Raw genomic sequence first — 17,698 nt, 5'->3', positions numbered from 1 at the left:
AACGTGAACACAGCTGTCTGCTGAGGGTTATGAGCTGAAGTCTTTATGAACCAAAGAGGGCCAGATTATCTTTGTGGGTCAGTGCTCTCCATCTGAGTCACCTCCCTTTTCTAGGTATGAGACGAGCGGCATCGGGGAGGCACGGGTGAAGGAAGTGCTCCTGGACGAGGATGACGACCTCTGGATAACACTGCGCCACAAGCACATTGCAGAGGTGTCCCAGTAAGGGCTCCCTTTCCTCCATCTTTCTCCAGGGGCTAAATGTTGATCCCCAGTTGCTGTTAGTGATGAGCTTTCTCTGGGCAACCTGGGTTGAGCTCACCAGTGGATGGGCTTGTTTCCTTGGTGGAGTTGCCAACTTGCTAACCAATAGTGATAAATCCCTTCTGTTCTCTAAGCTTGAATTATACCACCTTTGCAAAGTTAGAAAACCCGTTCTGTAATAGAGTTGCTTCTGGGATTCTTGGAAAGCATTTGTAGCTCTCTCAGCAAAATGCTTCATAAACACTGAACATTTAAAGCCAATTCATTACATTGACAGATCCAAACACCACCACATACAATTAGACTTTCCTTTATCTAGCTGGTAGTTAATCTTCTTCCCCCATTGTCATACCTAAAATTTCTGAGCAAAAGCTAATATCAATATAGGGAACTGTACCTTACTCTGAAAATGTTTCCAGATGTTTCTAATTCCAAGGTACTGTTATACGACTATTAAACTATGGAATAAAGATTCTGCTTTTGCAGAAATACACAATCTGCTACATTGAGTTGGTGATATCCTCGGGAAATTCGTAAGAAAGAGTGAGAAGTAACAAAGCATTGAATAGTACTGTTCTTTACAGAAATGGTCCCCAAACTTTTTTGATCACAGTCTTAAAAATGTTGGCCCATATTTCCAGTATTTAAATTTATTTAAGAATTAAATATATGCTTTATGGTATTAATATATATTTTACAACATACTCAAAAAACAAACTTGAAAAGGATGAGGTAAATAAATAGAAATAGATGTTGTCATGTTTGCTTCTATCTTCCCCTTGAATCATCTGGTGCACCCTACTTTGAAGGCCACTGGTTTATAATTTTAGTTTAAAAAAAACTATGTGTGAGGGGAGGCAAGATGGCGGCATAGAGAGGAGTGGAAGCTAAGCAGTCCCCCTGGAACAACTACAAAAAACCAGAAACAACTAGTAAATAATCCAGAATAACTGCGGGGGGACAAACGAGACCATCCACTCATCATACACCAACCTGAATTGGGAGGAATGCCCGAGAACACAGCATAAAATCTGTAAGTAAAACCTGTGGAACCAAGTTGTGAGACCCCCTCCCCCATAGCCCGAGCTGCAGAGCCGTGTGGTACCAGAGAGAAGCTCTCTCCCAGCAAGCGAATACAGCTCAGCTGAGCTCCAACTGGGGTTTTAAGTAGCGAGTGTGAACTGCTCACTACAGGTACGCAGCCCCAAAAAACAGACAGAGGCTTTGGGTGACGACTGACCTGGGAGAGCCGGAGGGTCGCCTTGACTGGGTCTGAAGGGGACTATCTGTTTCTTTTTCGGCTCAGTGGAGAAAGCCCCAGTCATTTTAAGTTTCCAGGGCTGTGACTCGGGGAAGGGCGGAGACACCACAAGCAGAGAGTGAGACCATTGAAATGCTAATGACCTCCACCTGGGGGGTCTGTCTTCTCTAGGAGGAAAGGGGTGGGGCCCTTTCCATTCAGAACCAGACCCCAGAGCCTGGGGGAACACGGCCATACCTCCTCACACCAGTCAAGAATTATAGGCTAACAGGCGTCACCTGCTGGGCAGAAAAGCACAGTGACCCGAGGCATCAAAGGGTGGAGCAATTTTCTAAGACACACCCGCAGGGAAACCAGATACTGAATATTTCTTCCCTCTGTTCTGGTCTGGGAAAACCTGATTTGGATAAACAAGGAAACCATGACTAGACAACAGAAAATTACAACCTACACTAAGAAAAACAAAGTTATGGCCCAGTCAAAGGAACAAACGTACACTTCAACTGAGATACAGGAATTTAAACAACTAATGCTAAATCAATTCAAAAAGTTTAGAGAGGATATTGCAAAAGAGATAGAGGCTGTAAAGGAAGCACTGGACCTGTATACGGCAGAAATCAAAAGTTCAAAAAACCTACTGGTAGAATCTATGGAAATGAAAGGCACAACACAAGAGATGAAAGACACAATGGAAACATACAACAACAGATCTCAAGAGGCAGAAGAAAACACTCAGGAACTGGAGAACAAAACACCTGAAAGCCTACACACAAAGGAGCAGATGGAGAAAAGAATGAAAAAATATGAGCAACGTCTCCGGGAACTCAAAGATGAAACAAAGTACAATAATGTACGTATCATTGGTGTCCCAGAAGGAGAAGAGAGGGGAAAGGGGGCAGAAGCAATAATAGAGGAAATAATTAATGAAAATTTCCCATCTCTTAAGAAAGACATAAAATTACAGATCCAAGAAGCGCAGCGTACTCCAAACAGAAGAGATATGAATAGGCCTACGCCAAGACACTTAATAATCAGATTATCAAATGTCAAAGACAAAGAGAGAATCCTGAAAGCAGCAAGAGAAAAGCAATGCATTACATACAAAAGAAGCTTAATAAGACTATGTGCGGATCTCTCAGTAGAAACCATGGAGGCAAGAAGGAAGTGGTGTGATATGTTTAAGATACTGAAAGAGAAAAACCACCAACCAAGAATCCTGTATCCAGCAAAGCTGTCCTTCAAATATGAGGGAGAGCTCAAAATATTTTCTGACAAACAGACAATGAGAGACTTTGTGAACAAGATACCTGCCCTACAGGAAATACTAAAGGGAGCACTACAGGGTGATAGAAGACAGGAGTGTGTGGTTTGGAACACAATTTTGGGAGATGGTAGCACAACAATGTAAGTACACTGAACAAAGGTAACTATGAATACGGTTGAGAGAGGAAGATGGGGAGCACGTGAGACACCACAAGAAAGGAGGAAAGATAATGACTGGGACTGTGTAACTTGGTGAAATCTAGAGTATTCAACAATTGTGATAAAATGTACAAATATGTTCTTTTACGAGGGAGAGCAAGCAAATGTCAACCTTGCAAGGTGTTAAAAATGGGGAGGCATTGGGGGAGGGATGCAATCAGCATAAACTAGAGACTGTAACTAATAGAATCATTGTATTATGCTTCCTTTAATGTAACAAAGGTGATATACTAAGGTAAATGCAGATAAGAGGGGGGGATAGGAGAGGCATGTTAGACACTTGACATTGGTGGTATTGTCTGATTCTTAATGGTGGGTAATGTCCATGATCAACTGTACAAATACTAGAAATCACTTCATGAACCAGAACAAATGTATGACAATACAATTAGAAGTTAATAATAGAGGGGCATATAGGAAAGAACTATATACCTATTACAAACTATATACTACAGTTAGTAGTATTTCAACATTTTTTCATAAACAGTAACAAACGTACTATATCAATACTAGGAGTCAACAATTGAGGGGGGTTGGTTAGGGATAGGGGAGGATTAGAGTTTCCTTTTCTTTTTTTCTTTTTTCATCTTTCACTTTATTTCTTGTCTGGAATAATGAAAAGTTTCTAAAAATTGAACAAAAATTAAGTGTGATGGATGCACAGCTGTATGAGGGTACCCAGGGGCAAGTGATTGTACACTTTGGATCTTTGGATAATTGTATGGTATCTGAACAATCTCAATAAAAATGAAAAAAAAAAAAAAAAAAAAAACTATGTGTATCTCTCTTTTCTCTTGGAAAATCACTTTAAATGCTTACTTAATGGCAGGGAAGCTCTCCACATATTAGTAAAGGAAGGATGAATATTGCATTACTTATGTAGTCTCCATATAGAGGCACTGGATGTTGTGTTGATCGTAGCTGCCTCCTTCTGTTTTCAGGGAGGTCACCCGTTCTCTGAAAGATTTTTCTTCTAGCAAGAGAATGAATACTGGAGAAAAGGTAAACCCCTATTAATGTTCAAATGCTCTAATTCCCGCTTGCTCTCTGGGAGCTGGGAGGATGCCTCCTCAGTTCAGGACTAGTGGGCTAGAAAGGTTATATTCCTCTCTTAATTTAACATCATTTTGTTTTATTTCTGCATTCAAGATTCAGATCTGGAGCCTCCATCTTTTCGTAGTATAGAGAGTTTCTTTTTGTTATTTTGAGGATTAGTATTTATTATTTTGGATCATGATCCGTTTAAGCCAGAAGAGCTGTGAATTTTTTTTTTTTCTTTGCACGTGTGGTGAAGTTAAAATCATAATTTAATTTACCTGGGTCTCTCCTTATCCAGAGTTTTCATCAAAGTTTGCCTACCCTTCTAAGTCAAGAGAAGTGAATTTACCAAAACACAGCGCTGATTGAGTTACTCCCTTGCTTAAAACCATTTTGGGTCTTCCTGGCCCCCTTAGAATAAAGTCCTGTGCATGGACATGCCTTATAAGGCCCACGTAGATCTCTCTCCAGTCTCACATCTGCTTCCCTCCTTCTTGTCCCCCCTTCCCCTTACTCCAGTCAAACCAGATTCCTCTTGCCTCTGGCCCTTGCCTTCTTAAGTCCTAGTTCTTCTCCTCAGGCATCACTTCCTCAAAGAAACTTTCCTGGACTCCCTCACTAAACTAGTTTAGAGGCCTCTGCTATGTGTAGCCACACTCCCTGGTGACTCCCCTAGCATGGTGCTAATGCCACTTTATTGTGATGGCTTCTTTGGCTCCTCTGCTAGAAGTTAGACTCCATGAGGGCAGACTCTTTTTTTTTTTTTTGGTTCTTGTATCTCTAGCACCTAAGAGAGTCCTGGCATGTAGTAGAAATTGAACAAATTTTTGTTGAATAAATGGGATTAGGTAGATCACACATCAGAAAGTAAATGGACCTTTCTGCTGGCATGAAATGTAAACTCAATGCCATGTAGCTTGAGCTAGGTGTGCAGAAAGGCAGTGTATAGAAGTAAATAACTTTATAGCTCAATATATAAAACATATTTACTTGCTAGACTTCAGAGTTAATTCCCCACCTATATTTGAATGAACAATGTTTTATATTAGAGTCCTGGAAATCTAAACACATGATTGTGTGTTTAATGTCATTCATTTAACCATAGCACTTACATTTGGGAAATCTGGCTCTAGCTGTTATCCTGTCTACTCCCACCCCCTTGCACATCTAGAACAGTGCCATTGGCGTGAGCCCATCCACTTTCATTTCCTTACAGACCACTATGCGGGACCTGTCCCAGATGCTGAAGAAGATGCCCCAGTACCAGAAAGAGCTCAGCAAGGTATGGCGATCAAAATGATTGATTTGAAATCCTAAGTATAAACAGCTTCGAAAGGCTTCCCAAAGCCTCTACACTAATTTATTCAGTGAAATTCACAGATATTTAGTCATCTTCAATTTTTATTATGAAAAAAATGAAAGGCTGTATAGGCAGCGTCTTTCTTATTATTTTCTTTAGTCCTCCTCATCTTTTTGTCCGTTTATTCTTCCTATTTCCCTGCTGTTGGCAGAGGGCCTCAGTTCCTTACCGTATGGGTCTCTCCACAGAGCTGCTGGAGTGTTCTCACAAAATAGTCAGGGACTTCTCCCCAAGGGAGTGATCTGAGGAAGGCATAGCTTATGTCCTAATCTTACGCATCCCATCCCATCACTTCCTCCCACACTGTTCATTGGAGGCGAACCCACACTCAAGGGGTGGGGAATTAAGCTCATTTCCTGAAGGGAGAAGCACCAAAGAACTTGTACTCCATTTGTAAATCATGCCACCCTACCATCATACCACCCTACCCCATAAATGATTCCTCTTTCCTCTTAACTCTTTTATAATGTGGTTTGTACCTCTCTTCTGACACGTAACATTTTGTACCTTGTGATGTTTGGACATGTTTTACCGCCTTTAGGAGGCTAGAGACTCCTCATTGCTGAGCACCGTATTTTGTACATAGTAGCTGCTCAGTAGATGTTACATGAATCAGTGATTAATTCCTTGATCACAAACTCTCTCATACTTTTTCCTAGTATTCGACCCACCTGCACCTTGCTGAGGACTGTATGAAGCATTACCAGGGCACTGTAGATAAACTCTGCCGAGTGGAGCAGGTAGGACTTTTTCATCTCTTTCTGCTGTGGCAAGTCTTCTATCATGCCCATTTATTTACTCATAAGGATTTTAACCATGTGGCCTTAAACACCCTGCAGAACCATAGGAAATAGATGGGAAAGCCTACTAGATCACGTTGTCTCAACTCTTTGGAGCCAGTGCAGTTCCACTCAATGGTAGGGACTAGAGCGGTCCAGAGTGCTGTGTTGTTTGGAGTTTGCATGTTTAACTCTTTCCAGTAGCTCCATTTTCCCTAGAATGGCTAAAGAGAGATTTGTGGAGTTTCAAGACTTCTGTTGATAGGACTGGCTCAATTTTATGTTCTGACTGTATTTTCCTCTGCTGTGACCAGACCAGCTTTGGAGAACTAGAGGCTCAAACAGGATAGAGCAGTAGCAGGCCAGAAAGCCTGAGGCCTCACTGACCATGATTAGGGCTAAAAGTTGAGAGTTAGGGATTTGCGTCCCATTTCTGTCACTGATTTATTTGATGTGCCTATTTCTCTCTGCTTTATTTTCCTCCTCTGCAAAATGGAAATAACAGTGCTGACACGTTTCAGGAATGTTATATGTCATCACTAATCCTGGCACGCCATTCTTCAATTGTGACATTACTAAACTATGGGTCAACTTCTAAGGGAAGAGAGGGACATTAAAAGATTCTGGCCTTAGCTTACCTCCCTTCTCACAGAAAAAAGGCAATTCAAGTCCTCAGTCTGAAGCTGAGATTTTGATGAATGGGTTCAGCTTAGGTTTGTAAGACCAGCCCCTATATCTTGACTATTTTAAAAAGGAAAGTAGCCCTGCTAAAATCCATCAATTTCAGATGATCTTGGCAAACAAGGTGTCCTCTCCAAATGAACTTGACCATCCAGAAAGTAGGCTGTACCTAGATCCGTTAAAATGTATAGTTCAGGACTGATCCTTGGAGGTGTAAAATTTTTCAGAGGTGCTCAAAGAATCCGTTGAACTACTTCCATTTAATTTGTCTATAGAGAGTATTATAAGCAGATCCCTGCTGAACAAACTTCTTTTAAGACTGGCCGTAGGACTGAGAGGTGAAAGGGCCTAAGGGAGGTGTCCAGCCTTACCCTTATCCAGACTAACAAGAGACTGTGAACTTGAGATCATCATTTTATGAACTCCTGGGATCTTGAGATTAAAAAGGGAGCCTCAGGCAATCTCCACGTAACTACAAAGTTAGTTGTAGATGTGGGTCTCTGAGAACGCCACCAAATGGTTTCTCTGTTTGCTAGACTGGTGTGCTGTGTTCTCTGGCCTGAACAGATCTGACCTTGCCTCAGTCACGAAGTGGTGGCCAAAATTGTGCTTGCTTCACTCTCTTTCATCCTCAGTTCTTTTGTTATTCCTTCTCTCCTTCATCTTCCTGGGTTTGGATTTACGGGTTTGGGAGTCCAGTTTTTTTCTCCTTAACCTAAAAAAATCATCAAAATATTAAAAACAGAGACCCTACCTAGAGTAGTTAAAACTCAGAAAGTATGTCTTTCAATAATAGCAGGGTGAAGTAGAGTAGAAAGAATTTACCCAGATAGAGGCACTTTAAAAAGTCAAAGCTTTTCATGGGTAGGAAGTACATTCCTTTAAACCCTGATCCCTCAGCAGGACTTCTACCTCTGGAGGATCTACGAAGATTGAGTCTTTACCTGAGGAATTGGCACTCACCTGAAATCAGCAGCCTACCTTTAAACAAAATGGCAAATCATTTTAGTTTCTGTTTTGGAAAGCTTTCGTCAAGTCTCACCAATGCTGTAGAAAATAATGCTAATTACACTAATGCCAATTACAGTGCCATTGTGCATAAAAGTACCCACTGAAAGACTTTCCCCAACCAAGCTACAAATCTGAAGCATATATCCAGACCAACAAGATGTGTTTTCTGTAGGACCTGGCAATGGGCACAGATGCTGAAGGGGAAAAGATCAAGGACCCCATGAGAGCCATCGTCCCCATTCTGCTGGATGCAAACGTCAGCACTTATGACAAAATCCGCATCATCCTTCTGTACATCTTTTTGAAGAATGGTAGGAATTGTGGGATATAGAGAAGGAATAGGCCTTTTCTTGGGGGAAATGAGGCTGCTGGGACAAAAACAAAGTGGAAAAGTAGTTTAAAAGACATGGAAAGGGAAAGGAGAAGGCTATCAAGAAACCCCTAGGAACTCTTTACATTTGGAAAAATGTCATGTAGGTTAATCAGTTAGAACCAGAAGCTGAATATCCTCCACTAATTCTAGAGTTAATGAATGGTATAGAAAAGGGCAGTGCTGGAGAGAAGAGAGATAACTGGCCATAAAAGTTTATTAGATAATTTAAGTTGTTAAAAATAGGGTGGTATATGGGGAAAACATATACCTCATTTAACCTATGGACTATAGTCAGTAGTACAATTTTAATATTGTTTCATCAATCGGAACAAAGGTACCAAACTAATACAAAGTGTCAACAATAGGAGGTATATGTGAATGCTATAATTTTTACATGATTTTCCTGTAAACTTACTTCTTTAATTAAAAAAATTAATAAAATAAAATTGAATTCAAACAGTTTATTAGAACTGTACCTGCCAGATATTTTAACATGCATCCCCATTGTAATCTGTTTCTTTGAGTATCTGATTTTTACCCACATCATAGTTACCTGTAAGTGTCCGTTTTGCAAAAGATGGGTACTAAGAATCTTGTGGTCCACTTTGACTCTGAGGGAAGAAACAGGGACAGATGGAAATACAGACTATGAGGGTCAGTTGCTAAAGGTCATAGTTTAGGTTAGAGTAGCTAGAGGGGATGGTGGGACCTGGGGGATTCCCGAGTTGGGTTGTGCGCTCTCTAGTCCTCAACTTTAGACAAGCTTCTCTGCTTTAGTTTCTTTACTTATATGCTACAAATGAATCGTAATTCTTTCTTTTTTTTTTTTCTTTTTTTTTTTTCCATTAGCATTCTTTTTGAATCATAATTCTTATATTCATCTCGCAGTAAAGTTGATGTGGTAAACTGATCAATTTCCACTAAACCTGAAGAGAAGAAGGGACATCACCAAGCCTAAAGCCTGCTTTACTACTGAGTTTTCTGATGTGCCAGTGGTTGGGTTTTGATGATTGGGTTTGTCTGTTCTCTCAGGCATTACTGAGGAAAACCTGAACAAACTGATCCAGCATGCTCAGATTCCACCGGAGGACAGTGAGATCATCACCAACATGGCCCACCTCGGGGTGCCCATCGTGACAGATGTAAGGGCTTCCTCTCAGCCCCCGAGAGCCAGCTTCCATATTGGGAGAGGCAGAGAGGAAGTTGGCATGTTTTATCTATGTCTGCTCTAAGGCAGCTTATGATACACACATAGCCCTACACTCAACATCAAGAATAGAAAACAGGTAAAATTAGCACTTATTTCATGAATCCTCAGTTTCGTAGAGGTAAAGAGTCAAGAGCCATCAAGACACATCAAAGGGTCACGCACAGTCGTCAAAGCAGAGTTGTATTTCTGAACCAAACCAAAATAGGTGTCACAATCAGTTTCTTTCCTCACATCTTGAGGTCATGCTGGCTTTGCCTTTGGGCGCTTAGACTCAGCATCTTCTGTGAAGATGAAAATTGAACATCTAGAGTCAAGCAGTTTTGTTACTTTTCGGTCTTCTGCACTGGTGGTGATTCAGAACAAAGTCAGCGCAGGCTCTCCAGGAGGCCCAGACCACACACTTTGCTCCAGAAGAGGCTTTGAATCTCACCTGTTCAGAGTACCCCCACTGTGCCTGGGAAGTCAGTGAGTATTTACCAGGCTATCCTGGAGTTAAGTGTAGGGGAGGAGAGAGGTAGAGTCATGAAAGGTCTTGGATTTGATTCTCAGGGCAGTAAGGAGCTGTGAAGTGACAGAATCAGATGTGGTACATTGGCAGCATCACTTAGGCTCTCATATGGGAACAAGCTTCAAGGCCAGGAAGGCATGAGCTTTCTATGGCCTCTAAACTCCCCAGAACACTTTTTTTTAAAGTTAAAATTTTAAATTGAAGTAAAATATACATCTAGAAAAGTGGGTGGATCCAAAGTGTGACAGTTCAGTGAATTATTACAAAGTAAACTCCCTGTATAACCACCATCAAATCAAGAAATAAAATGTTTCTAACTCCTCAGAAAAATTTAAAAAAGTACTCACTTTCTTTCTATAGAGAGTTAGTTCACGCAGCAGTACTTATAAAGCTAGAGTTGTAAATGTACATCTTTTAGAATCTTAGAGACAAAAACTTTATTTTGGAGCCACCAGACCATAGGTCTGTAAGTGGTGGTAGTTGGGTGTTTTTATAAGATGGACCAAAACGAGAATAGATATGATTCATTTGGTACATCCCTGTCATTGAAACTAAATAAAACAAGTCGTACTCAAAATAATATTTTCTCCTATAGTAGACAGCAAGCTGCTTTTATAACCATTTTTTTTAAATGGCACTTACATATCTGATCCACATTTTCCATTTTTCATGACTTTAAAGACCCAAGTTCCTAAAAGAAGCACGTTTTAGGCTATTCCAGGGAGAACCTTCCCTACTTATTACTCTGCTGATACTGACTCTGAAGGGAATCTTTGGGTGATAATTTCCAGGGTCTAGCAGAAGATCATCTATTTCACAAGTGGTCCCCTGACTCAGAGACTAATTTTGTGTGTGTTTGCATTCAGTCCACTTTGCGTCGCAGGAGCAAGCCAGAACGGAAGGAACGCATTAGTGAGCAGACCTACCAGCTCTCACGATGGACCCCAATTATTAAAGACATCATGGAGGTCAGTGATGGAGGGGGTGTGGGAGGGGTGTGATAAGGAAGGGCCATGGCACTGGCATGTCACTCGATGGTCCGAATGCTTCTAAGTGCACCTGCTATAAAGTGGTGGTGACACCCAGGGTTTGCATCCAGGTCTCCAGAGCTCTTCCAGCCTTCATATGGATGCACACCTTGTCCTGCATATTTACGAAGGGTGGTTTCAAGAGGCTGCCAGGTGCAAGTCCCTAAGATCCATGTCTTGCTCATGTCCTTGAAGATATAGTGCTATATTATAGAAACCACTTGATGGTACCATATCCAAAGGAGGGAAACACATCCCACCACCACAAAGATCAGATGTGTAACATAAACATGCCTCCATATGGAGAGGTTGTGTGTGCACCTTTATGTGTTAGCTTTGAGTGATACAGTACCACCTCCTCAGTCTGCTGTGAAAGGGCCTCTGGAATGTGACCCCAGTGTGCCCCTACCACTTCTCCTGCTGCTCCCCTCCCTAAGCACCCCACATCAGCCAGATCAGACTCTGCAAGCGTATTTTTACCTCTGCTCTTTTGTTCAAACTGGTCCCTTGGCTGGAATGTTCTCACTCTTCCTTTCCACTTCCTTTATCCTGTCTGTCCTTGAAAGTCCCTGTCAAGTCTCATCGTTTCCAAATACCACCCTTCCTGTCCCACCACCCTGCACCTCAGCAACCCTTTTCTGAGCTCCTATAGCATTTTTCAGGGATACTCTTAGTATAGATGCTGTTCAATATTTGGGTTATCTTTTTATGCATTTATGCAGTCCCTTCAATTACTGTATCCTGTGGCACAGTGCCTTGCGCATAGTAGGTGTTCAGTATTTGTTGAATATAACAAATTGTGCAATCACAGCAGCCCAGTAATGTCATTCTCCTTTTCTGTGAGCCCACATAGAATCCTATACGCTAGATCTTCGGGGTTGGACTTGAAGATAATCTGTTCAACTCCCTCACTTGACAAGTGAACAAAACTGTGATCCAGAGATCCCTTAGTTAATTCATAGCAGGCTTGATAAGAGCCCAGATGTTCCTACTGGATTGTATGTTAAAATGAATAAATAAATAATTACTGAGTCAGCTTCCTTTTTTAAAACCTGCAAATCAAAAGGATGGGTGAACAGGAGACATCTAGAAAACAATTATATTTGCTTGGTGGATTAGATAAAGCCAACCCCTCTCTCACTCCCTCTTTTATTCTCTGCTTCTTTTTACTACCCTCCCTCCCTACAATTCCCTAAAGAGACATGTGTAGGCTTCAGTGGTAGCTGTTGGGAGAAGTGTAGATTTCTAGGCAGCAAGGAGGTGGATGGAATTCACCCACCAGATAATTAGACCTTTGGAAAACTGAGGATGTAAAGCTTTCTCTTACTTGAAAGACTTAGCCTGTGACTAGTTTCTACAATACTGATGGTAGGTGTCAGGAATTTTTTGGATAGATGAAACATTTATTACCTTACATAGAATGTAAACGAGGGAGTAAAAAGAAAAATTTGGAAAAGACAAGAAAAATTAATGCGGTTATTTTCTTCTCTTAAAGGGCAGGCCTGTACACTTATTTCAGTGTAACAGAAGGTTATTGAGCATCTCTTCCATGCCAAGCACTGCACTAGGCAGCATTAGGCACCCTGGCAGCAGGGCAAGTGCTCTGGTGGTAGAAAACCTGGCCATGTTTTTTTGCTAACTGACTTATTCTTTGAATCATCTTGTCTTGGTTCTCATCCACCCTTTTCAAACAGATGGCAGTCCTAACATCTGTCTCTTTTCTTTCTAGGACACTATTGAGGACAAACTTGATACCAAGCACTACCCTTATATCTCTACCCGCTCCTCTGCCTCTTTTAGTACCACTGCGGTCAGGTAGGTGAAAATCACTGAGCAAAGGAGAGGACAGTAAGTGGGGCCATCTCTGGTTGGAGCGCAACTCTATGGTAGATGGTTGTCCTGTTGAGCAGTCGCAGATTTGTGACTTGTCATGGCACCCAGGGCATAGACCAAGTCCTTGCAGCAGCCCACGAGTCCCTTCACCTTCTAACTCAGGCATTCACTTCTCCTTTCACTTACTCCAATTCAGCCACCCCAGCCTTCTTGCTCTTCCTTGAGCATGCCAGGCCCACTTCTGCCTCAGGGCCTTTGAGCTTGCTTTTCCCTCTGCCTGAAGTTATCTGCCCCCAGATGTATCTGCATGGCTTGCCTCTTCCTCACCTTCGGGTCTTTAATCAAGTGCTGCCTTCTCAGACCTTCCCTAAACAAAAAAGTCGGGGTACGTGAATACTCACAGCAGCATTGTTCACAAAAGCCAAAAAGTGGAAGCAACCCAAAAGTCCACCAGCTGATGAATGGATAAACAAAATGTAGTGTTATACATACAGCAGAATATTGTCCAGCCGTAAAAAGGACTGAAGTTCTGATATTTGCCACAACATGGGTAAACTGAAAACATTATGTTCAATAAAAGAAGCCATACAGAAAAGGCCGATATGGTAAGTTTCCATTTATATGAAATATCCAGAATAGGCAAATCCATAGAAACAGAAAGTGGATTAGTGGTTGCCAAAGACTGGGGGTATTGTGGGAGGAACGGGGAGTGACTACTAGTGAGTACGAGGTTTATTTTTGGGGTAATGAAAATGTTCTAAAATTGATTGTGGTGATGGTTATACAACTTTGTGAATATACTAAAAATTCTTGATTTGTACACTTTAAATGAGTGAATTGTATGGTATGTGAATTGTTTCTCCATAAAGATTTTACATAAAAAGGAATAAAAGAAAAAAATTGCAACCTCCTCCTCCAGCACTCCCTCCCTGCCTTCCTGCTCTATTTTTCTCTGTAGAACACACCCCCATCTAGTACATGATTTGTATTTATCTTAATTATGTTGTTTATTGTTATAGTCTCTGACTAGAGTGCCAACTCCAATAGGGCAGGGGTTTGTGTCTGTTTCGTTTGCTGTCTTATCTTCAGTGTCTAGAACAGAGCCTGGCATGTAGTGGGTGCTCTGTATGTTTCTTATGATTAAGAAGGAGATGAATTTATCATCTGCATAGAGTCACAATTCTCAGATTCATTCTTCATGGAAGCATAGACGATGGAAATGTGGATACCATGGGTTTAGTGAGTTTCTGCCATGTACCTGGTAATTCTCAGACATTCCGTGGTTTTGACACGTAAGTAGACAGTGATCCATTACTTCTGTCCCCAGATACTCCAACACTCTGTGTGTTTTCTTGATCCTCCTGGTCCCTTGCAGGGGTATTTTTTTAAAGCTCTTCCTATCATTCTCCTCCCTGCTGTACTCATCCAAAAACCTTTCCTGTTGTCTCTGCATGTGACATTTCCATGCACCAGGCCCTGGAACTCTTTAATACCTGTCAGCGCATTTTGTTTTCAGACTCTTTTCTCTGCCTCCCTCATCTCTGTGGTCTAGATGGATTCCTGACCACAGCCATCTGTTACCTTTCATGAGGTGGGGCAGCTGTAGCTGAGCTGCCTCAGAGCCAGAGTGCTGCTCTGTTTGTGGTTTTTTGTTTGTTTGTTTTGTTTGTTTGTTTTATTAGAGCTGTTGTAGATTTCTAGAAATTTCATGTGGAGTACTAAGTTTCCACATACCCCACCCCCCATGCAGTTTTTCCTGTTATTATCTTTTGCCTTAGTGTGCTTACCTTTGGTTTTCTCTGCCAATGAGAACTCTGCTCGGCTCCTAAGAACAATCAAGGCTGGACATGTGAGCTGTCTCCAGGGAAGGCAACCCTTGACACTGGTGCAATGTACAATTCCCGGGATTAACACTCTTTTAGGATATTTACCTCTTTGTCCCTCTTCTCATAGTTTTCCACTTCTTTCTCCCTCCTCCCCTCTTTTTTCTGTCTTAACCTTTAGGGCTTCTTCCAGGCCTGTACCTGAGGTCTGCTGGTGGCATCTGGGACATTGTGCAGCCTTTCTGATGGCAGTGAGGCTAAATGTTTATTGCTAGCCTTGGAGTAAAATACAAAATCCCAAGTAGTACCACAGCTAGGCTGGTTGATGTTAGCAGGATGTCAAATGACTGCAGAAGGAAGGAAAGTGACTGTGAAATTCTCTTTGTTGGCCCAGTCTCTACAGTGCCATCTAGATTTGGAAAGTGACTTGAATGCTTCCATGAATCAGGAAGAAGGGTAAAAGTTTTTGCTGTCTAGAGGAGACTTGCTCTAGACTGACAAGCTCTCTTTGTTTTGGTTTGGTTTTCATTTTTGTTTTATTTTTCCAATTTTCTTAACCTGGAAGCAACTCATCTCTCATTGCTTCTGAGTACAAGGTAAAGACATATAGAGGGAGGCCCAGGGACAGAGGGCAGCATCTCTAGGAACTGTCCACACTGCCAAAATGCCTTTCTTCACTGGCTCCTCTTGTATATCTTTAAGAGAGCAACTCAGTGTCACCTCTTCTGGGAAGACTTCCCCAGTGATGCCTGGACAGGGTTAGATGGCCCTTCCCTGTGTTTATTCCCATGGCACTGTGCTCTTCTCCTTCTTCTTCCTTCTTCCCACCCCCTCCCACCCCCACCTGCTCCAGTTACGCTAGGAGCTCTTAATGAGCAAAGGCTATATCTTATTCAGGTCTTCTCCAGTGCCTAGGGGAGGACTTGGCCTTCGGTCAGCACTCAGTATGTATCTGTTCAATGAATAAATGTGTTAGCCTGAAGACCCGTCTTAGACTATGTCATCACTATTCACTGCCAGCAGAGTGTCCCAGGCAGGCTTAGAAACATGCACAATCTGGGGTAGATGCCTGGTGTTCTAGTTTGCTAATGCTGCTGGGATGCAAAACACCAGAGATGGATTGGCTTTTATAAAAAGGGGGTTTATTTGGCTATACAGTTACAGTCTTAAGACCATAAAGTGTCCAGGGTAACACATCAGTAATCGGGTACCTTCACTGGAGGATGGCCGGTGGCGTCTGGAAAAACCCTCAAGCTTGGCACGTGGCTGGCGTCTGCTCCAAAGTTCTGGTTTCAAAATGGCTTTCTCCCAGGACGTTCCTCTCTAGCAAGCTTGCTCCTCTTCAAAACGTCACTCACAGCTTCACTTGGGGTATTTGTCCTCTCTTAGCTTCTCTGGAGCAAGAGTCTGCTTTCAATGGCTGTCTTCAAAATATCTCTCATCTGCAGCTCCTGTGCTTTCTTCAAAGTGTCCCTTTTGGCTGTAGCTCCTCTTCAAAACATCACTCACAGCTGCACTGAGTTCCTTCTCTATGAGACAGCTCATTTATATGGCTCCACTGATCAAGGCCCACCCTGAATGGGTGGGACCACGCCTCCATGGAAATATCTCATCAGTTATCATCTATAGTTGGGTGGGGCACATCTCCATGCAAACAACCTAATCCAAATGTTCCAGCTTAATCCCCACTATTATGTCTGCCCCACAAGATTGCATCAAAGAATGTGGCTTTTTCTGGGGGACATAATGCATTCAAACCGGCACACCTGGACTAACGTTTTGCGTCTACCCCATGCTTTTGAATTTAACATTTCAAACTCTGAGGCTCGACAGAACCCGTCTGAGGCCTACATGTTTCTTAGACAGTGACAAGGTCACAGCACCTGCACACGTTGTGATTCTTCTCCCAGCAGCCGTAACACTTGACGATTTGCATTGCAGTTTGATTTAACCTGCACTTACTAATTATATACTCTGTTTTGGACATGGGGGCACAGAACTAATGTATAAACAAATTTCTTAATTATGAAGTGGTAAATACTGTAAGTGAAGATAAACATAGTCAATCTCTCTCTCTCTCACACCCTCCCTTTCTCTCTCTCTCTCTCTCTCTCAGTGCCCGCTATGGACACTGGCATAAGAATAAGGCCCCAGGGGAGTACCGCAGTGGCCCCCGCCTCATTATTTTCATCCTTGGGGGCGTGAGCCTAAATGAGATGCGTTGTGCTTATGAGGTGACTCAAGCCAATGGAAAGTGGGAAGTGCTAATAGGTGAGTAAGGGAATGTTTTCTAGAGGGAAGGGGCTGCTTCACTGCTCCTTGACTCCATTCCATGCTTTGGTGTTTCATTGTCTTTGATTCTCCACTATCCCTGCAAAAAACTTAGTCTCTAGATAAACGTTTGTAGATGGCAGAAGCTAAGGGATGGAGGGTTCCTTCTTCATGTCTGCATTGTTTCTCTTATTGAGAGGCAGCATCATGAGGTGGGAAGTGCCTGATCTGAGAGTACAACTGACCCAGGCTCAAATTCCTGCTCTGCCACTGCCCAGTAGTGTCACCCCGAGCAAGCAGCTCAATCTCTCCAAGCTGCAATTTTCTTACCCAACAAAATGCAATTAATAACACCCAATTACAGCCTTGAGATAGGCCTTAGAGGTTTGTCAGTTTCCTATCATTGGACCTCACATCCAGAAGATGCTCAATGAATAGATGGTAAATATTACCCTCCTTTACCTGTTGGAGATGGATAGACACAGTGTATGAGTAGGTATTGCCCAAAACTTATCAGCATGACTGCTGGAACCTGCTGAAGATTCCCCCCGGCCATTTCCTGCCTCTTTCCAGGTTTCTCATGCCCTTTTTGGTATTTCCTGTTGGTTTTCCAAAAGAGAGGATTCAAGTCACAGGAGCTGGTTTAATGCAGCAGGGAAAGATTTTTCTCCTTTTTCATGCCTCAGAAGCTTCCTCAATTTCTAGGACTAGAAGAGGAAGAGAAAGCTGAGAAAAATCTTGCTTTCTCCAGATCTCTTCCTTTCTTCCCCATCTTG

General features: G+C 42.2%; 1 protein-coding gene across 2 annotated transcripts in view; it reads left to right on the top strand.

Moving 5' to 3' along the window:
- The window catches only part of STXBP1 (syntaxin binding protein 1), a 121,981-nt gene that overhangs the window by 95,571 nt on the left and 8,712 nt on the right, over window positions 1-17,698 (top strand). For both annotated transcript variants that reach the window (XM_037797482.1, XM_037797481.1), the window contains exons 10-18: window positions 115-222; window positions 3,949-4,009; window positions 5,262-5,327; window positions 6,065-6,145; window positions 8,049-8,187; window positions 9,282-9,391; window positions 10,834-10,935; window positions 12,725-12,810; window positions 16,768-16,922. In XM_037797482.1, the coding sequence (XP_037653410.1) occupies window positions 115-222; window positions 3,949-4,009; window positions 5,262-5,327; window positions 6,065-6,145; window positions 8,049-8,187; window positions 9,282-9,391; window positions 10,834-10,935; window positions 12,725-12,810; window positions 16,768-16,922 (908 nt within the window). The remainder of the gene's footprint in view (window positions 1-114; window positions 223-3,948; window positions 4,010-5,261; window positions 5,328-6,064; window positions 6,146-8,048; window positions 8,188-9,281; window positions 9,392-10,833; window positions 10,936-12,724; window positions 12,811-16,767; window positions 16,923-17,698) is intronic.

The sequence above is a fragment of the Choloepus didactylus genome, chromosome 10 (assembly GCF_015220235.1).
Source record: "Choloepus didactylus isolate mChoDid1 chromosome 10, mChoDid1.pri, whole genome shotgun sequence".
NCBI lineage: Eukaryota > Metazoa > Chordata > Mammalia > Pilosa > Megalonychidae > Choloepus > Choloepus didactylus.
The sequence above is the reverse complement of the archived record's forward strand: the minus strand, read 5'-3'. Positions and strand labels throughout refer to the sequence as shown.